Below are 21772 nucleotides of genomic sequence, written 5' to 3' on the forward strand. Positions count from 1 at the left end.
CGACCACGCAAACTCCAAGACTAATCCCGCCTAGATCCCCCCGTGAAACACTGAATCCTTCCTCCACCTGCGCACCACTCCAGGATCAGTTGAGCCCCCATAAATTGTGCTGGTCCTGCGTCTCATAGCGACCTCTGGAAGCTCCCCCTCCATGAAATATCAAACTCCAACGCCCCGCAGCCACAATAGCGACCACCAGCTCCCCATTGCCTCCCACCAGTTCAACAGCAATGTCCCAAAGTACCAACCATTACTCATCTAGCAGTCCATCAGCTGTGGCCGGGGTGAACTGCGGCATGCGTAGACTGTCCGCTTCCGACGTCTCAGCGTCCGAGTGTGCCCTGTCCTTTTTTGAGACCTTACCCTCCGGTGATTGGGTCAGCAGGTCCCCCGATAGCGCCGACACCGCTTCCAGCACCTCTCGCCGCTCTATCTCATTTTGTGACGTTGATGGTTTTCGCAGGCCCCTCCGTCTGTGCAGAAGCCGCTGTGATTTGCGAAGCTGACGATCCCCCAGCGAGTCTTGAGCCCTGTGTGCCATTCGATCCGTTCCAGCCCTGTAGGACACCAACCATGTCCACGCCTCGTCCGGGGTGTCGAAGAACTGAGTTTTACCATCCAATATTATTCTCAATTTGGCAGGGAACAACAGGGAGTACTGGAGTCCCTCCGATCTGAGCTCCTTTTTGACCGACAGGAAGGACGATCGACGGCGCTGTACAACCAGAGTATAATCCGGGAATAGAGTTACCCTGTCGTTTCTAACTGGATATGGGCCTTCTGTATGCGCCTTCTGGAGTAAGAAGTCCCTGTCCTTGTAATGTAATAGTCGAGCCACTACTGGGCGAGGTGGACGCCCCGGCTGTGGCGGCCTCGCAGGCACACTGTGCGCACGTACTAATGTATAAAAGGAGGACAGTCCCTCAGGAGCCACCACTGTCTTCAGCCAATTCTATAGGTACTGCAGCATGTCCGACCCCTCTTCTTTTTCTGGTAGACCTACTACCCGGTTGTTAGTCCGTCGATTTCTACTTTCAGCATCCTCTGCCCGCCTCTCCAGTCCCAGGATACGGTCCAGCGGTACAAAAGGGGGTGGTGATGGATGGAGCATCTGAACCAATGAAACACTCACACCCAGTCAACAGATCTGGGTGTAATCCATCACCGTTCTTTAGCCCACTCTGCCACCCCAGTTCAGACATGGCCATATTCAAATCAGTCTGACCCTGTGCCTCATTGGAACAGTCCAGCCCGAACTGCCAAGCCATGCCTTCCCTGGACCAGAAACAAGCTTCCTAGGACCGGTTTCTGGCATTCCAGCCGTCTTCAGCCAGGCTGGCATTCCAGCCGTCTTCAGCCAGGCTTGCTTGAATCCAGTGGCAAAGTGAGCACGGGACTCACATCTGAGCATACCCTGTCAACTTATGGCGAACAAAGTGGTACAAAAGGGGGTGGTGATGGACAGAGCATCTGAACCAATCAAACACTCACACCCAGTCAACAGATCTGGGTTTAATCCATCACCGTTCTTTAGCCCACTCTGCCACCCCAGTTCAGACATGGCCATATGCAAAGCAGTCTGACCCTGTGCTTCATGGGAACAGTCCAGCCCGAACTGCCAAGCCATGCCTTCCCTGGACCGGACTCAAGATTCCTAGGACTGGTTTCTGGCATTACAGCCGTCTTCAGCCAGGCTTGCTTGAATCCAGTGGCAAACGGATCCATCACCAGAACGGTGATGGATTAAACCCAGATCTGTTGACTGGGTGTGAGTGTTTGACTTGTTCAGATGCTCCGTCCATCACCACCCCCTTTTGTACCAGGATACGGTCCAGGGCATCTGTCACTTTGCTTGCCAAAGCAGTTTGAGCTGGTGCTACATCCTGGAGAATGCCCTCCACTTGTTTTACTCTGTCTGCAAGCTTAGAGTGATCCGCTCTTAGGAGACCAAGGCCTGTCGCCACCTGCGCAATATCCTGCTGCAGAGCGATGCGAGAATCCGCGCTGGCCGCCAGTATTCGATCAAACTGTTGCTGCATTCCAGGATCTTGGAGTACTTCCGTGCCACCCGATTTGTTCTGGGCTGGGGCTTCAGAGTCCGACAGCTGGTGCGCCCCATCCTTCTTCCCCTTTGGCTTCCCCATATTCAAGTCGTCCAGCCCGTGGTCTACTTGTTATAGTGGCTCCCCCGCGTTCCTATCACCGGTAGAGAACCCCAGTGCCCAAGTGTGGTCCAGCAAGATCAGTGGGCCCCTCTCACCAGAAATACCCCTGTTCAGCAGTCCGTGCCACCTAGTCCGCAGCGCACCCTCTCTCTCCAGTAATGCCAATTCTTAAAGTCTGAAACCGAGGTCCCAGCTTCGCCACTCACCACCGGTTATGCTGCCGCTTGCCTGTACACATGCCTGCTGCCAGCCGCAACAACCAAGGCCACAGACTTCAAGGGGCCCCAAATTCGCAGCCCACTCCATCTGTAGTTCCGCTCAAGGCGTGCTTTCCTTTCCGTGCCAGCCCCGGTGTTAAGGTCACAGGACTCCAGATACCACTCTGGGCCCAAGCCGCCCCCCTGCCTCCTCTCCTTCTTAGCCGCTCCCAAGACAGTCAGCCTCCAGGGCCACACCAAGTTGCTTTATCCTGGGGTCAGCTCTCTCCCCCATTGTCCTCCTCTGTGCCCTGCCGTGCCCCTTCACTCGCTGTCCCGCATTCTCGAGGGTTCCAGGTCCAGACCCCCAACGTCACCAAGCTTGCGCTGCACAAGGGCCCTTACTAATGCCACAGTAAGCGCCGTCTTCGCTGTCCCCCTGTGTGCCACCTCGCTCTCGCCCCAGCTCACAGGCCGCGGCCTACTCCTGCGCCCCGCTTCCGCAGCTTGGGGTCCAGGGTCACCGCACCCCACTCACCGGTGCCGGAGCAGGCACCGCCGTCCTTCCGCACCCTTCCAGGCAGGCACACGCCGTCACGCTGTGTTCCGGTCCCTCAGTGCCACTTCAGGGAGGGTAGAGTCTCTGGGCCTGCGCTTCCCGTCTTCGCGCCGCTCCCGCTGCCGGCAGCCCTCAGGCCAGGCCTTCACCAATGAGCACTCAAACGATCCCAAGACTCCCTCGCGCACAGCCCCGACCTGGGTCCCGAGGAGACCTCTGCTGTGCCAGTCCCGCTGTGTCACCAGCACATATGCTCTTCCATCCGCTGTTCCGATCCTCCTTTACACCCGGGCTCAGGATTTAGAGCCGCGGTGCCGCTGCCATTTTGGAGCCCTCGCTCACATCGGTCCCGGTGCAGTATATCGCCCAGAGCTCCCGACTGGCTCCGTGAAAGGCTCCGGAATCACGCTACTCTTCGTCTGCCCCGCTCCTAGCACCCTCGGTGCCAACAGATGGGTTCAGGTATCTGGTTATAACAGGATAAATTCGGGGATCGCGCGGAGCTCAGAGCTCACGCAGCCTCTCCCATCGGCCTCCAAGCCACGCCCCCCTTAAATCGCCCATCATACCATCTAATGTCTGGAACATTCTCCTAGGTACAGGAATCAGGAGATTGGAGAAATAATAAAGCATTCTGTGGTAGCATTATCATTTTGGTTAAAGCTACCCGACCATGTACCGTCGGAGGCAGAGACCTCCAGAATGTGATTTGGGGTCCAAGCGAGGGTACTGCTCTTCTCAGAGTACCGTATCAGACAGACGAAGGAAACCCAAGGATACCTATGGACCAAGAGTACTTTAAGACTATAAGGAACAAGGGTCCCTAAATGTACATAAAGAGGAATAATACTCTGGGTACACCATAATGATGCCTAGGGAGAGTTCAATCAATTGATTAACCAATAGTTCATTTATATAGAAATTATAATTGGTATATAGGGTCATTTAGCCCCACAGGGCACACCACAACAGGTATTCTACAAGCAAACAGGCAAAAATAAACAGGTTTGTGACAACAAGAATTGTATAAACTCAAAAGCCACACTGTTTTTTAAAGACAACACTGCTGCACCCAAAGAAACAATTTCTCATACCCGACAACGTTTGATCCACTAAACATGTGGGATCATCATCAGGACAAAACATTGTTTGCCTGGATACATAATTCAAGTAAGTACACAGTACAACCTGTAAGAATAGTTTAGATGGGGAACAAGTAAGAAAAGGGAGGAAGTAAACGAGAAATTAGTTCTGAATCTGCATTTAAAGCTCGAAATTCAATGAGCAACCATGATTCATTCGTGATCAGGACCTGCAGAAAAGGTCTGTGCAGAGTATAAATATATCTCTGGCACACGATCTGGGTGGACTAGCCAGCAATGGAATTGTTCCTCGATATGTCATGGGCATGCAGAGTAGTCAGGGGCACACATACATCAATGAACAGATGTGAATTAACACTAATTTCGACTACATCTTCAATACATACCTTACAATGCTCCAGGCCAACTCAGTGCGGTGGTATGCGGTTTGGTGGTACACATCATGCCTAGAAATAAGTGTGTGGTAAAAGTACCTAATTCAAGTTAGGGTCCCGCCACATATCGAACCATGAGATCAAATAGAGAAGCCGGGGGCTAATTTTGCGGTACAAGCATGTTCCATATTGCCAGGGAGCCACAGGGCTGGACTATGGGCATGCATGACAGCAGCAGCTGCATTGCAGAGAAGAAGGAAAAGTATGGGTCAACCTCAGAGGAGCAAGCAAGTTCAGCATTAAGGACATTGGATACTTGATAGCATGGTGCCTAATGCCTGGGCTGGCAGAGAACGGAGATCCCAAAAGAAAAGTTATTTTATTTATTTTTATCTGAAACAAACTTTTGTTTTTTCATATATCAAAAAACAGTAGCTGCCAGGACATAGTACATCAGAAACAGACAATGATTAATACACTGTGCAGAGTAAAACCAGTTAAAGGTGTCCTTCAAACATATCAATAGCTTCCAGGACATAGTACAGCAGAAACAGACAATGATCTATGGACGATGGTAGTAAAAAGTAAAAAAAGGTAAAGATGTCCTTCAAACATTTGGAGCCCGAGTGCGTAACATATGAAAACATGCCATTTGACCACTTCAGCTATCAACTAGCTAACATCAACACCCAACACCCCGACCTTTAGTTACACATTACCACGCTGTCATATTTTATTTTAAGGAAAATGATATTATCATCATATAAGCGGTCATATGTTAAGTTCCATAATCCCCTGACAAATTGAGCTCACCACTGTAACTCCAAATCGCACCCAAGGCTCCTCCTGTAAAGTAATTTGCTTCCACCCTGAATCTTCAAGCGAAAGAAGGGAGCTGTTAGGTGTATCTGAGTCAATGTCCGGAGCCAATTGGTTATCCTCTTAATGTTCCCATGATCTAGTCCCATCAATTGTTCCCCGCCCTTCTCTTCAGTTCACGAAACAATTCAGCACTCTCAAGACTTGTAACCAGCTCATCTCGCCACTTAGTCAGTCGTGGTCCCACAGCAGATTTCCAAAGCATTGTCAATTCTTGTTTTGCTAGTATCAATGCTAAATTTATAAATCTATTACTGATTTTTCACTTTTTAAGGTGTGGGTCACCCCCAAGGAAGCTGGCCAGAGGTGTACAAGGGATCACCCTTAGTGTAGTATCATTAACACAGTCCACTACTGCCTCCCAGTACCCCTCTATAGAGGGGCAGGACCATAGCATATGAAACATTTCTGCCCAAGCTCTCCACATCTTGGACATGCGGCACCAGCTGTCGTATAGAACCTATTGATCTTACCATGTGTAAGCTCTATGCAGAAAATAAAAATGTATCTAGCATTCTAGCATTAAGAGAGACAGTGGGTATGTGTGCTTGGATCTTCTCCCAGTCCAGTATCAGTAAGCTGTAGTTCTGATCCGTCTCCCATTTCACTTTCAAGTCTGTAAGGGAAGTAAGAATGTTAGCATGTATGGCTTGATATAGGGACGTGACCACTTTTACATGACCCGTCATGTACAGAGCAGTTGACCGACTTTGTGTGTTGCAAGTTTCAAGTCTCCATTTCCCCATCGATTTCTAATCATGCCGACCATTGCCTGGTGCAACAAGAAATGGCCACGAGGTAAACCTAATTTCTCCACCAAGTCTTCAAATATGTGCAAATTGCTGCCCCGATACAGATCTCCTATACGATTTATCCCAAAGGCAGTCCACTCCGCTATCCCCCCACCGCCCCTTTGCGAGCCACTATCTTTAACCACCTTAGTGGCAGATGTGGTGAGTAGGGCACAGAGACTAGAGTTTGCAGCACACAGTGTCGCCAGCACTGCTGTATCACCAGGAGCTCCTGAGAGGCAGCATGTAGTCGCTGCTGGGAAACCAAGAGGACCTGTGCTGAGTCCTGCAAGTCAGGAGGTGAACCGATGTCAACCCCTTCAGGATTCAACCTACAATAAATCCACTGGCTGATCTATTGCAGCTCTGCCGTCAAGTAATAAGACTCTAAGTCTGGAGCAGCCAACCCACCTTCTTGCAACTTAGCTAAACTCTATGCCTACCAGTCCCACATATCAGTTCCAATAGTAGGGATTCCACATCTCGAAACAATCAATGAGGCACCAACAGAGGCAGAGTAGAGAATAAATAAAGCAGTCTCTGTAGCAGCACTGTCTTTGCCACCGCCATTCCATGAGCCACAGGTAATGGCATAGTAGTTCAAAAGTTTTTACTAGACCGAAGTGTCCAACTGGCACCCCAACATTACCATCTAGTAAGTCTTGGGGGTTATGGTTTTCGAAATTCTTGGTGGAATGCGTGGTGGTGAGTGACTGGTGAATGAGGGCAAGGCAACACGGAGAGGCCTTCCTGGTGGTTTGATATCGGCTGAATGTGGGTGCTGAGACACCAGGGATCTGGTGTTTGCAAGTGGGTGAATCAGATTAGATACCCTAATATAACGACTTCTGGCTGGATAGCCTGTCACCCAAGTTATGTTATGTTATGTTATTTAAAATTTATAAAGCGCACATACGCCCAAAAGCTTCTTGGCGCTGAAGAGAGATAAAAAAAAAACATAACAAAAGAGATACCAGCAAGAGTCACTATTTCAAATAGGCCTGTGTAAAAAGGAAAGTCTTAAATGCCTTTCTAAAGGCAAGGAGGTCCTTACTCTGTCTAAGAGTCAAAGGTAGAGAATTCCACAAGGAGGCTGCTAGAAAGTGAAAACAGCTACCTCCCTGTCGCTTTTTCTTGAACCGGGGTACCTCAAGTAGATCTTTGTGGGCTGATCTCAAGCTACGTGAGGGGATGTATCTCCCTATCAATTGCCTGATAAACAGGGGGCCCTTGCCTTGCAAAGCCTTGAAAATGATGCATCCGGCTTTAAATGCGGCTCTCTGAGCCACAGGTAGCCAGTGCAAATTCTCTAGCCCTAATTTAATCGATTCCCATTTAGGTACCTTACAGATCAGTCTAGCAGCTTGATTCTGCAGGTATTGCAGTCTTCTAAGTTGACCTACAGGTAAGCCCAGGTAGAGACTGTTTGAGAAGTCAATGTGGGAAAGGACTAGGGCGGTGACTACCTGAATCAGGGCAGAGTGGGTAAGGAGGTGTGCAATTTTTTTTATTTTCCTTAATTGAAAAAATCCAGAAGAAACTACAGTTCCAATCTGGGATTTTAAGGCAAGGTCCTCGTTGATGATCACTCCCAAACTCTTTACAGTTTGAGATTTTTTTGGGGGGAAACCCATATCAGAAGGCCAGAAGTGTGGGCTCCAACTAATCTCGCTCTTCCCGGGCAAGATCAGTTCAGTTTTCCCCGGGTTTAATTTGAGGTGATTTAAAGACATCCAGCTCTGAATTAAGGTCATAGTTGCCTGAAAATTCTCTACAGCATTAGGTGAGTTTAGTACAAAAACTAACTGCAAGTCATCTGCATAGTTATATACAGTGACTTTGTGCTCTCTTAGGGAAAACAAAAGGGGCCGCATATATAAATTAAATAGTAAAGGGGACAAGGAAGAGCCTTGAAGGACCCCACAAAAAGAATTAATTTTAGGAGCTGTAAAAGACCCTAGCCGAACAGACTGGGTGCGTTCAGATATGAAAGATTTCAGCCAGGCCAAGGCAGAATCTCTGAGGCCGGCCTGTTCGACACGGTTGACCAGAATGGAATAGTCAACCGTGTCGAATGCTGCGGACAAATCAAGAAGCACCAAAGCTTGATGTAAATTTTTGTCGGCGTTAGACCTCAAGGTGTTCTGAACGGCCAATATTACTGCCTCAGTGGAATGACCAGGCCGAAAGCCTGCCTGGTTAGGTTGTAAATAACCAGAATCTTCAACAAAGTTTGAAAGGCTGTTGGTAACATGAGCCTCCAAAATCTTAGATAGATAGGGCAGAAGGGATATAGGCCGATAATTAGTGAGGTCGAGAGGGTCTATGCCAGGTTTCTTAGTAAGGGGAATCAATAAGGCCTGCTTGAAGCTGCTGGGGACTGTCCCAGATGTAAGGGAATTGTTAAGCAATGATATCATGCTGTTAGGGATAGCCCGGCCAATTTCCCTCATGATTTGAGGGGGACAAACATCCACAAGAGATCCTGATTTGACTCTAGTCAATAAATCTAAAAAAGCTTTTGAGTCAATGGGAGGAAAAGAGTGTAATGTTGATGGATTAAAAAATATATCATCCAAAGGGGCGCAGACTGGGAGTTTGGATATATTCTGTTTAATCAATAGTATCTTTTCACTAAAAAAGTCATTCAAGGAATTACAGAGTGTTTGTGAAGGGACTACCGGAGGAGAGGTTCTGTCGTCATTACATAATTCATTCACAATTCTGAAAATTTCTTTCGACTTGTTGGTAGAACTTAAAATTTTTGTTGAGAAGTAAGCAGTCTTGTGATTATGTAAAAAATTTTGGTATGCTTTCCTAGCTAGGCAGTAAGCAGCCCTGGCTTGAGGGCAATAATTAGATCACCATATTCTCTCCTGTTGCCTCACTTCCAATTTTAATTTTTTTAGCTCAGGTGTGAACCATTTGTGTGCGTCTGTGCTTCTAGAGCTACAAAGACGAGTAGGAGGAGCGTAAATATTAGTGGCTGTGGTTAGCCATTCTTTAAACCTGAGGTCAGCTACCTCCACATTAGTACTCTGTAGGGGAAGGGAAGTGTTTAAAAAGTTTTTAAAAGCTGACATATCCATAGAAGTCCATTTTCGAGTGGTCTTACTGATTTGCAGCTTAAATTGAGTAGTTTTATCTATATGGAAAGAGAAACTTATGCTAGAGTGGTCAGACCAGCTACATGGTTTTATATCAATAGAGTGTACTGGTAAATTCGAGGACCAGATTTGATCGAGACTATGGCCCTTCTGATGAGTCTCGGTGTTAATATGTTGTGTCAAATTAATGTCATTAAGAAGGTCCTTCATCTCTGCTGCTTGAGGATCTAATAGTGTGTTATCGAACCAAAAGTTCAAGTCCCCAACCAAAAGTAATTTAGAGTGATTTGTAACCAGCAGAGCCAGTTTCTCTGCTAGAATGGAAGGAAATGTGGCCATTGTTTGAGGTGGACGATACAGTACCACCAATACAAGTGTTCCATTAGCAGTATCTAATTTAGCAACTATATTTTCTGTATTGGGCAGAGATAAAGATGATAATTGTCTGAGTTGATGTTTTTTACTAACAATGATGGCCACTCCTCCCCCAGTTTTCCCTGCTGGATGTATTGCTGATAGAATGTAATAGTCTGCTGGTAAAGCAGCTAAAATGTCCGGTAGAGAATCCGGGGTGAGCCATGTTTCGGTCAGTAACAGCATATCTGGTTTTGTGTCAATTAGTAGCAGAAATATGTCCGTCTGATGTCTGGTCATAGAGCGAGTGTTTAAATAAATGCACCTAAAATTGCATGTTGCGCTAGGTGTGGTTGTAAGCACCGCATACTTAGGGGCGGGATCTGCAGTTAGGTTGGCGGGATTGCTAATACCAAGACGAGATATTCGTTTCGTCGTATTGAGAGGTACGGGGGGACACATCATAGGGGTAGGTCTTAACGCTTGTAACTCAGCGGATGTGTACATATAGGAACTAACAGAGTCCTTAGCTCCTAGCCCCGGACGCTCGCGGACGAGCGCAGACGAGCTTAACTCTAGCGCAACTCCGGCGCGCCTCCGTCGCGCCCGCTGCGCTCGTCCGCTGCGCTCCCTCCAACACATCACGTTTTATGTGAGGGAGCCTCGAGCAACTGGACCGCTGCCTCAGGTCCCAGTGCTCTCTGACTCCTCCCAATATGGCGCCCGCTCTCACCACCAGACCGGCACCAGGAGCCGCGGTAGGTGAGCCGCCCTCCACTCAATCGGCAGAGGAGCCGCGGTGGACCGGGGCAGAGGGGCCGCTAACTGAAGGTAGGAAGAAGGTGGCGCTAGTAATCAGCTGCGCTACGTGCGTTTAACTGCAAAAACACTCTAACAGCATTTAAGAGAATCCAATTTTAAAAATTACCGCTTTGGCCACAGTAATTCAGTAAGACATAAAATAATACAAGTACACACAAGTACATAAATTTAAAAAGGCGATTCTCAGAGGTCTGCCCTTATGCAATGTCTCTCTTCAAATGGCGCCGGGATGCTGCCACCAACCCGGAATCCACCCAAGGATCACTATACCCTCTCCCCATGGGGTAGGATAAAGTTGATTGTGTGTTCTAGTAGGCTCCTTTAGTGAAATTAATTATTTTAATGGGTAGTCAAACAGGGCAAAGAGAAAGCTTTGAACTTTTAAATCCAACGCTGGCGGAGAAGATGCAGTCAACAACATGTCATAGATCCACATGGTAATACAGAATAGGAGAGATTTGCCTTGGTGTCACAAGTGAGAGAACCTAGAACATTCAGCCGCTGCCTCGATAGACTCACACTACAGCATCAAAAGCAAGCTAGGAAGCGTCCGGATCCACTGGAAAAGAACAGCCTCACCTGACCCCAAGACCTGCAGATGATATCATCTGAAATCTGTTAGAATAGTGTTGGTGGGTGGTAGAGTACATTGTTGAATCTAGATTTCACCTTGCTTGTCATTAAAACTGTAGGCTGGATAAAAGGATTGGTGCCAGTCACAATCAGCTGGACGAGTAGGTGGTTGGCTAGGAGATTATCTCTCCTATTGAAATTCCCAGACCGGTATAGGAACCAGGTTCTGGTTTATTTACTTTTCTTTGCATAGGCTTAGGGATGTTCTGCCGTAGTCCTGGGAAGGAATTGTTAGGGGCTATAGATGAGTCTACTAAGTCTGGTTATCAAGCAACCAACACAAATAATAAAAAAAACAAGATGGGATTAACAGAATAGGCTGATTAAATCAATTGCATGAGGTAGGTGTGGGAAATGGAGTCTCAGAGGAAATACTGCAGCAAAAAGAGAAGCAAAGAGAATACATAATAACTTAACAGTAGAACCAAAGTGTGCATTTTAGTTCTGGGATGCAAGAGGGCATATTAGTGAGAATAAAAGATACAGGGTTTATGTGCATTTGAAAAGGAGAGTGTATGTATCACTTAGTTCTTCGCCCTCTAATAAGTTTGATTAAGTCATTCGGCATGTCTGTCATCAATTATGCCGATGACACTCAACTTTTTTTTTTCCATCGAGGGCAGAGATGCGGTCTCCATGGAATCTTTTCACCAATGCATGACGGCAGCAGCGGATTGGCTGCGTCAGAACTCGCTACAGTTCAATGGAGCAAAGACGGAAGTCCTTTATTGTTCAGTAGACCGAACGCCCCGTCCTTTGCCAGAGGGGCTCTGGCCTTCTTCTACCTTAGGCACAGTTGCAGCGGCAGATTCTGTCCGCAATCTTGGTGTCCTGCTCGGGCCTAGCCTCCAGCTGGATGCATTCGTCAATAAAACCACGGCGACCTGCATGCTGCTGTTACGTATGCTGCGGAAGATTCTTCCGCTACTTCCCCACTCAGCAGGGCGGATGCAGTGCGTAGTATCATCCTCATTAGATTAGACTACTGCAACACACTGCTTCTGGGGGCCCCTAACACCTTGGTCATGAAGTTACAGCGGGTGCAGAACATGGCAGCTAAACTGGCTCTCTCGCGGCCTTGGTCTGCTTCATCTTCTCTTGCGCTTTCGGATTTACATTGGCTACCGGTCCAAAAACGGATTTGTTTCAAATCTGCTTGCTTGGTTTTTAGAGCCTTGCATGGGCTGGGCCCAGTGATGCTGCGCGATCTATTTTTCTGGTACTCTCCTGCCAGACTTTTGAGATCCTCTTCGGCCTTTTTGGTGACAGTTCCCAAGATAAAAAGGGTGAGGATGGGCGGCCGCTCATTCAGCTTCACGGCCGCCAAGTTTTGGAACTCCCTACCTTTGTCCCGAAGGTGCAAGCAGGATCTTCTGTCTTTTAAAAAAGGTCTTAAAACTTACCTTTTTCCGAGGGCAGTGTAATGGACATCTGTAGGAATGGTTGTGGTCAAAGCGCCCGGATACCCTTTGGGTGACAGCTGCGCTCTATAAGTATGCCTACAATTACAATTACAATTAGTTGAAGGATATGCACTTACATACATAGAGAACAAGAAATTGCAAAGTAAATAGAAAGACCACGTTGGTTACACAACACTGTCAAGAGGCATCTTAATAAGGATTAAACAAGGAGCGCCTTTCTTGATTAATCGAGAGATTGGAGAGAAAAGGGGATATTTGTGTTTATCGAAGCCAAACAGGATGGCAACCTAACTGTGATACTAACTGTGATACTCCAGGTGTACATCTCTAAAACGGCACAGGCAGAGTTTGTGGTTCGATCATCAACTGGTTTAATATCAGTGGCACACCTACCCATTAACGTAGGCAGTGACTTTAACTGAATAGTGGTTGAATTGTTAGATAGCTGCTGTTATCAGTCAGTAGAACAATGACCAAACTGCTTAATTGAATAGAACCCGAGCAACCTTGGCCGATGCCCGGTGTGAGCTGTCCTATGCAGCTATAGAGGAGTTTGGCTCTGGTTCTCCCTCGGCCGTCACATACCCAGCCGGACATCTGACATTGTTTTCGTCGTCTCCCCCATGTGTTTCCTTCCCTCCCCTGCCTCTTCCCTCTGTCTTGGCTATACTACACGCTAAGTACCCATATTATTGTGTAATCTCATGTTTTTCTCCTATGTCTATACTTGGCTCCTGTAATTGATGTAATTATGCAACATGTAAATCGCTGATCCTCATGTAAAGCACTCGGATAGCTCCGGGTCTAGCCAGCGCTATATAAAACTTTGCAAATAAATAAAATAAGATAAAGGCTGGAGCTTCTCGGAAATATGGAGGGTATTTGCCCACTTGACGGGGAGATTTACTATGAAGCATCCAGATATGACAGGTAGACCAGGCTGTACATGTTCTTGGGCACAGCATAGGTATGTGGTAACATAGAGACATAGTACACATAGAATTAAACAAAATGATTTCTGATCATAACCGATTATTAAGGACCTTGAAGTGGGCAGACCTCGGATATGCATCTCACTTTAGCTGCTGCAGCATTACATAATTCTAGGGGACACCGCGGGATTCTATTATTGCATACTTAATGGACAAGGAGGAGTCAACGGTTTACATGCAAGGGTGGGTTCCTTTAAAATTGTGACGATGGGGGTTTGCTTAAATTACTCCGTGCGGTATTCATATGATGTTACACAGTGAACTGGAGACATTTGATACTGAAATGTGTCATGCAGAGTGGCCCTCACTCCTTGATCCTAAGCGAGGTTCTGATCTAGGTGAAAAGAAAAGACACATTGAATTATTGGACAGACTGTATGCATTAGGTTATTTGAGTGTCACCAGGCAATATACTGAAGGTGACAAGACTGGTTGCCTGTTGGTGAGACTTGCTCATTCCGGTACTCTATATTCACCATTTGCTATATTGCACTTACCAAATGGAATCCTAATGTGCACTCAGGCAAGTAATAATACTGTCATAGCCAAATATTATGCTTTCTTGTTCTCCAAGCCACAGAATTACAAATGATTACTGAATTGCTAGGAGTGTAAAGCTTCATACTTTACCCATAGGCATTAGTAAATCACTGGGGCACCCCTGACGTACAAGAGTGAGATGAGCCATGAAGAAGTTAGAAATAGGCAAGATGTTGCAAAGCCACTGCTCTCCTATTCAATTTTACACAACTTACATAGATAGACATTTTGGACCAGAGACTACATGACATGTAAACGTCAGCCAAAAATAGGGGGATTTTACCCCAAACTAGAATAGATGCTGCCACAGTTTTCTTATGCTAACTTTGTTATAATCAGATCGAGGCAAAATCATACTGAGGGTCACTATAGCTCTCCTTAGATGGTAAAATATTGGGTACGCTTTTGCCCACCAAGTTGTTTGATGCTGCAGTAGCCCCAAATTAATATAGCGGAGACGTTCAACATTCTTAGGTGAGAGGTTTTGTTTTAAGTGCTACTATACATGGGATAATTGTTGATCAAATACTTCCCTGGATTTTTCTGCTGTACAATGAACTCATGGCAAAGGTATGGATGTTGGCGGGTTACTACTGATTCCTACCTGGTAAAAATGGGTGTACATTAGGGTTGCCATTGTCACTGTTTTTATTAGGTCTCGGCTAAGCGCGCGGAAGCGCGTTCTCGCCGAGAACCTTTTGTTGCCGTGTCTGCTTTCCAGGAGACAATCCTGGCCGCGCGCAGGCGATTCGAAACTGACACACGCACAAGTACGAGCGCTGCACGAAGCTCCCACACAACATGCGCATACACAGAAACACACACACAAGCGCACACGCACGCACATCCATACAGACCCCCCCCACGCATACACACACACGCGCGCACACACACACGAGTGCACCGCCCCCCCCCTCCTTTTTAACTTACTGTGGCAATCTGGGGGACTCCGCCGCTCTCAGCACGGCCGGGCAGGCAGCGGGCATGTGCATCGTGCCCCCTCCGCAGAGTTGACGCTGCAGCTCCTTTCCCGGGGCTCCCTCTTGGTCAAGGGAGCTCCGCAACATGTGCGCAACATCCTGTTGTCGGCCCCGGGGCTCTCCACCGCTCACAGGAGCCCCGGGCCGCTCGAAGCATTTCCTCTGCCTGCCTCCTCTTCCGGTCCGGAATTCCGGGGGCAGTAAGAGTTATTTGTTTTTCAATGCTGCTTTATTGCCGTCGCACGTATTTATATATTTATGAACATGCCGGTTCTTAGTAAAGTACATGTCAAAGGCTAAGAAAAGTAGGTTATTGCAGTGAACTATTTCAATTATGGCAAATCCTTGTTTTTCAATGCTGCTTTATTGCCGTCGCACGTATTTATATATTTATTAACATGCCGGTTCTTAGTAAAGTACATGTCAAAGTGTAATAAAAGTAGTTTATTGCAGTGAACTATTTCAATAATGGCAAACCCTTGTTTTTCAATGCTGCTTTCTTGCCGTCGCACGTATTTATATATTTATTAACATGCCGGTTCTTAGTAAACTGAAACGTTAAAAAGGAGTAATTGTTTATTGCAAGTAGTGCGCTTTTGAGTCCTGGCAGCCATCAGGGGCCAGGCCCTATACAATTAGGTTCTTAGCAAAGTACATGTCAAAGGCTAAGAAAAGTAGGTTATTGCAGTGAACTATTTCAATAATGGCAACCCCTTGTTTTTCAATGCTGCTGTGAGTGTGCAGTGAGTGCAAAATAGTGAGTAGTGAGTGCAGAGTAGTGAGTGCAGAGTGAGTGCTCAGAGTGCAGAGTAGTGAGTGCAGAGTGAGTGCAGAGTAGTGAGTGCAGAGTGAGTGTGCAGAGTAGTGAGTGCAGAGTGAGTGTGCAGAGTAGTGAGTAGTGAGTGCAGAGTAGTGAGTAGTGAGTGCAGAGTAGTGAGTAGTGAGTAGTGAGTGCAGAGGAGTGAGTGCAGAGTAGTGAGTAATGAGTGCAGAGTGAGTGTGCAGAGTAGTGAGTAGTGAGTGCAGAGTAGTGAGTGCAGAGTAGCGAGTGCAGAGTAGCGAGTGCAGAGTAGCGAGTGCAGAGTAGGGAGTGCAGAGTAGGGAGTGCAGAGTAGGGAGTGCAGAGTAGGGAGTGCAGAGTAGGGAGTGCAGAGTAGTGAGTAGTGAGTGCAGAGTGCAGAGTAGTGAGTGAAGAGTGAGTGTGCAGAGTAGTGAGTAGTGAGTGCAGAGTGAGTGTGCAGAGTAGTGAGTAGTGAGTGCAGAGTGAGTGTGCAGAGTAGTGAGTGCAGAGTAGTGAGTAGTGAGTGCAGAGTAGTGAGTGCAGAGTAGTGAGTAGTGAGTGCAGAGTAGTGAGTAGTGAGTGCAGAGTAGTGAGTGCAGAGTAGTGGGTGCAGAGTAGTGGGTGCAGAGTAGTGGGTGCAGAGTAGTGGGTGCAGAGTAGTGGGTGCAGAGTAGTGGGTGCAGAGTAGTGGGTGCAGAGTAGTGAGTAGTGAATGCAGAGTAGTGAGTGCAGAGTAGTGAGTAGTGAGTGCAGAGTAGTGAGTAGTGAGTGCAGAGTAGTGAGTGCAGAGTAGTGAGTGCAGAGTAGTGAGTGCAGAGTGGGTGTGCAGAGTAGTGAGTGCAGAGTAGTGAGTGCAGAGTGGTGTGCAGAGTAGTGAGTGCAGAGTGGTGTGCAGAGTAGTGAGTGCAGAGTGGGTGTGCAGAGTAGTGAGTGCAGAGTAGTGAGTGCAGAGTAGTGAGTGCAGAGTGGGTGTGCAGAGTAGTGAGTGCAGAGTAGTGAGTGCAGAGTAGTGAGTGTGCAGAGTAGTGAGTAGTGTGTGCAGAGTGAGTGTGCAGAGTAGTGAGTGTGCAGAGTAGTGAGTAGTGAGTGCAGAGTGAGTGTGCAGAGTAGTGAGTAGTGAGTGCAGAGTGAGTGTGCAGAGTAGTGAGTGCAGAGTGAGTGTGCAGAGTAGTGAGTAGTGAGTGCAGAGTGCAGAGTAGTGAGTGCAGAGTAGTGGGTGCAGAGTAGTGAGTAGTGAGTGCAGAGTAGTGAGTAGTGAGTGCAGAGTAGTGAGTGCAGAGTAGTGAGTAGTGAGTGCAGAGTAGTGAGTAGTGAGTGCAGAGTAGTGAGTAGTGAGTGCAGAGTAGTGAGTGCAGAGTAGTGAGTAGTGAGTGCAGAGTAGTTAGTAGTGAGGGTAGAGTAGTGAGTGCAGAGTAGTGAGTGCAGAGTGAGTGTGCAGAGTAGTGAGTAGTGAGTGCAGAGTAGTGAGTGCAGAGTAGTGAGTAGTGAGTGCAGAGTAGTGAGTGCAGAGTAGTGAGTGCAGAGTAGTGAGTGGCTGTCCCTGTTTCTAGCTCAAGCGGCACCGGCACCTGTAGTCTAAAGATAATACCTCTGCCTCAAGTGAAGTACTCTGGTACCCAAGGATGACTAGCAAACAATATTATTCACAACGTTGCTTACTATTCAGCAACATTTGACAGTTTGCAAATCATCTTTATACAACAATTCAGAGTTTGATAACAAATTAATGCAACACATTGTAATATACAATGCCAATAGCTCAAACTTTAATGCTGCGAGACCTATTGCATTGTAAATGCTTGTTTGTACTAGCAATGGAAGAATTGCCTAATGGACTGCAAGGAATACAGAAAAATTGGGAGGCATACATAGTCTCCATCTGTGCAGACGATATACTGTTAAATTGATGAAATGTGAGAGTTAGCCTAGAGCCCTTGATGAGCAAGCTAGGTCATTTTAGCTCTGTTTCTGGGCTAAAAGTTAATTGTAATAAGTTGAATATTTTCCTTTTCATATACAAAATTCTTTGAGTGATTTGGAGATTGTCAGGCTGGCATTAAAATGGGAAAATTAAACCTTTTCCCTATTTAGGTTACAGAAGACACAATTATTGAGCGTAATCTTGATAAAGCCCTCACTGCACAGGCTGAGCAGCTTCATTCAGTTATTAAAGCATATACCACTTTAATATGCAGAGCAACCCTAATTGTAGTGACAGTATAATCCAAATTGCTGTATGTTTTCACACAGATATACTCATGCTCCTTTCTCACTTTATTTTTCAGGAACTCAACTCTGTTGATAGAACACTATAGTTCAGTTATTTACATTGCATGCATTTGACACACCAACGATTGCACCAAATGTACCTGGGCACTGCTGGCACTTGTTCTAGATGCAGGATGGTAAACAAAGACTTCTTCCACATAGGGTAGGGTTGCTCTGCTCCTGATTCATATTTGGAATGGAGTATACAAGAGACTAATCACCTCAGCACAAAGACTTAACTTACACATGCTTGCTAGGCTTAATGGGACAAACCAAGACATATAAGTCAACAAGTAGGTTCATTGATGTGACTCTACTCCTAGCTAAGCAAAAGATAGTGTTATACCGGTACGCCTCTAGAGTCCCTCATATACTTGTTTTCGGAAAACGATTTGATAAAATGGGCATTAGCTGAAACCGAAATGGTGGCCACAATGCACAGGGAACTTAGGGGTGTGCTGAGGAATTTGATATGGAATATAATTTTTGGGAACTAATTTGTGCATCAGATTTACTATCATGAACACCCAGATCAGTCTTATAGACCGGAATCTTGATTATACATTGATCTACATTCTCCTATTTTACCTAACAGATATTGCTCTCATCTATAAGAAGTAAAAGTTGGTAACTTCTCCCACAGTGCACACACACCTACACAACACAGATTTAGAAATATTTACTATGCTTATATGCAATACTTTATCTATCTTTGGCATAAGTAATATAATGTTTCCCAGAAAAAGACTCCTTGTAGGTTATTATATATTTTTTTAGTTATTTGGTAGCACGGTGTTAAAGTAGAATAAATGTGACACTAAACACATTTGGTGAATGTCATTGTATTACATTGAAACATCCATTTGTTGGTTGTAGTATTTAATTAAAACCAGTAAACATGTATATATTTTTTAAATCTTTGTACACATTATGACTAAATGTTTTGCCTCCCACTGCACCTCTGTCTATATGATAGCAGATGCGTTCCAAACAGAGAATACGTTTTTTTCAGAAGACAGAACAAAATTTACCTTCCAAAGTTCAAACCGGCTGGATACAGAATTTGCGCATTTTCCATGGAAGACTCCACATTTGTAAATTCCTATCAACATCCTTCCCATCCTTTTTAGTTGTCAAATATCCACTCTATTAGAAAAGTAGCTGATCTTTAAATCAGTACTTCTCCACCAATGAAAGTCTATGCCTCCTTTTAATATTCCTTTTGGCACTTATGCTTACTAACTGTAGTTTGAGACATTGTGAAAGTCAGAATGACATGTCTTGACTGTTTAACCACTTTGGCTTCTTAGATAAATTGTTATTAAATTGTTGTTTATGCCTCAGCATTTCTTTGTTACCCTGTACATTACTTCCTGGCTAGAATTCTTAAAAGCTCATTGCAAGACGTTCAGCTTTTAAGCATCTTACCATGTATACTTACAGTTTCTGTTGTCAGGACTTTCTCACTAATGGCAGTCTTACATTTCTGTAGATTTAGAGAAGTGTGAATAGTGAAGTGCTGTAATTGCCTGTTAAATTCCTTTGCAGCTCTCCAGTTCCAAAGGATCCATCGAGACAAATTTGCTTGATGTTAAGAGACAGCTCTCTCCTGGCGGACTTCTCATTGAGGGTTGGGAAAGTCTCCAAGGAACACATCCAAGTGACAGAAAGTAAGTTCTCTCTTTAGTATTTAAACATATACAGGTTTACTGCCCTTACCACAAATAAGTATAGAGAGTGCAAACCCGATGCACCAATCGCCCTACCTTCCACGAGCTGTGAGCGTTTTTAATCTGATTTTTCTGATCCTCTATCTTCAAAAAACTTTTTATTACTCATGTATGTATTTTCATGCATTTTGTATTCACTTTAGTTGCTAAAACAAGAATGACTTTAAGAGCATCTTGACTGTTTGGTAACTACCTGAAATTTGCAGATCCAGTTTCACACCATTCACTCTGTGGAACTTCTTCATGCGCAACCTTTGTTAATTTTCTTTACTCCCCACCCGTCACCTTTCTGCATAAGTTGCTTCTGAAAGCACTATGCCTTTTGTAATAAATGCACTTCTCGGTCATAAAACTTACACCCACCCATATTGCCACATACAAGAGACAGAAATGTTATGCTGACTCCTGATGATGCATTTTGAAACTGCTTGGTAGTGCAATGTTTGGAATGGTTGTTTCCACCAGTTGTCCTAACCAACTGAAATCGAAACTAAACTAACACCAGGCGCACAATCTAACAGCTGAAAGTATAACTGTTTTTTAATTAATGGATAAACTTGATCTTAAATCTAAGTAGCAGAATTAAAGTGCAAGCCTCTAACCTTGTACCAGACCGCTCAGTCTTTATTTTTGTTGTGTTCATTAGAGCCATTTATTGTGTTTCCCTGTCCCAGTGTTTTATTGTATGTACTTTGTTGTACAATATCTACTACTGGGATTGTATTGCTGATAATCTCACTTTCTATCTTCACTCATCTTCCAACAGTGTTGAAAGGCTGCAGGTGCTGTTGAGTTTCATAATTGACATTAATCAGCAGTTCAAAAAAGACAAAGCGGAACGGAGTAAGTTTGTCACTTATCCATACGTGCATGTTTCTAATGTGTTAGATTGTAAAGTGCTTTCAGTGTGGAAATGAACAGAGATTTCCTTGCCCCCAATTAATTGGGAAAAATGTCCCACATTCCTCAAAGTCCACCTCCAAGGTCCGAGATGTAAAAATTAGAAAGATGGGAAGACTGCTTTACTCCTGTTGGACAAATCACTTTCCTACAGTGTGTTGTTTTGGCGGTCTTACCATTGCCACTTATTCCAACACAAGGCAATAAGGAAAAAGTGCCTGTGTCATTAAATACATCTTTACTTAACAAAACTTTTGGGTGTTGCGGGTAGTAGGCGCTCATATAAAAATAAACATTTAAATCTTCATCTTCTGATAATATAACGGGTGCATCCAAGCGTTTTGGGAGCAAACACCCCACTTCCCTTGATTTTCAACCTCTGTTGAAAACTACATAAGATACAAGATCTCGGAGCACACAGATTATATAAAGTTGTCAAATATGTGAGTCCAAAATTCCACTCCAAAGTAAAGCTGCTTGCAAAAGAAATCTTTTTATTCCACAGAAATCCAATCCTGGTGCCAATGCGTTTCACCTAGGTTGGAAAACCTACGGCTTTGTCAAGGCTGGAAATAATACAGAAAGTGTATATTTGTAATACATTCTTAGAAACATTCGTAAAGCCGTCCACCATATACATGCAGACCGTGCAAGGACTATAAAACATTGGTGCATTGTGGCCTCCCTGGCTATTGATTCATGCAAAGCACGTAAATCACATATTTTATATATATGGATTATCATGACAGTGTAACATAAAACACATTTTCACATTATCAATATTTATTTGAGGTGACAACGTGTCAATAATAAAGGACCCTTATTTGCCAGAGTGTTCATTATTTTTGTACAACCCAAGTGCCAGAGTTAGGTAGTAAGAAGCATCTAATATGATGCTGGTACCTGCACAATATCAAAATCACTCCTAAAGGTTTAATGAAAAAATAGGAAATATCAGGAAGACCGTTCTTAAACCGAAGAGATATCAAGCAATACAGTCTAGTGCTGAGTCATTCCAAAGAATGTAAAGTAATTCCTACCTTTGTCGGCGTTCCCCTTCTAATTTTATGCACTATTCAATTTAACGAGAGATTTTTTCTAAGTGCGCGGTGTTGCCCAGGCTATTCGGCCATAAGTAATGGGACAGCACGCCTGCAATCACATTGGGGACTT

The 21772-nt window shown here is 45.3% G+C and overlaps 1 protein-coding gene across 3 annotated transcripts in view; it reads left to right on the plus strand.

The window, feature by feature from the left end:
• TBK1 (TANK binding kinase 1) overlaps positions 1 to 21772 on the plus strand; it is a 428747-nt gene that overhangs the window by 294151 nt on the left and 112824 nt on the right. For all 3 annotated transcript variants that reach the window (XM_078676127.1, XM_078676137.1, XM_078676146.1), the window contains exons 14-15: positions 19518 to 19639; positions 20466 to 20542. In XM_078676127.1, coding sequence (XP_078532253.1) covers positions 19518 to 19639; positions 20466 to 20542 — 199 coding nt within the window. The remainder of the gene's footprint in view (positions 1 to 19517; positions 19640 to 20465; positions 20543 to 21772) is intronic.

The sequence above is a fragment of the Lissotriton helveticus genome, chromosome 1_1, assembly GCF_964261635.1.
Source record: "Lissotriton helveticus chromosome 1_1, aLisHel1.1, whole genome shotgun sequence".
In the NCBI taxonomy this organism is placed as follows: domain Eukaryota; kingdom Metazoa; phylum Chordata; class Amphibia; order Caudata; family Salamandridae; genus Lissotriton; species Lissotriton helveticus.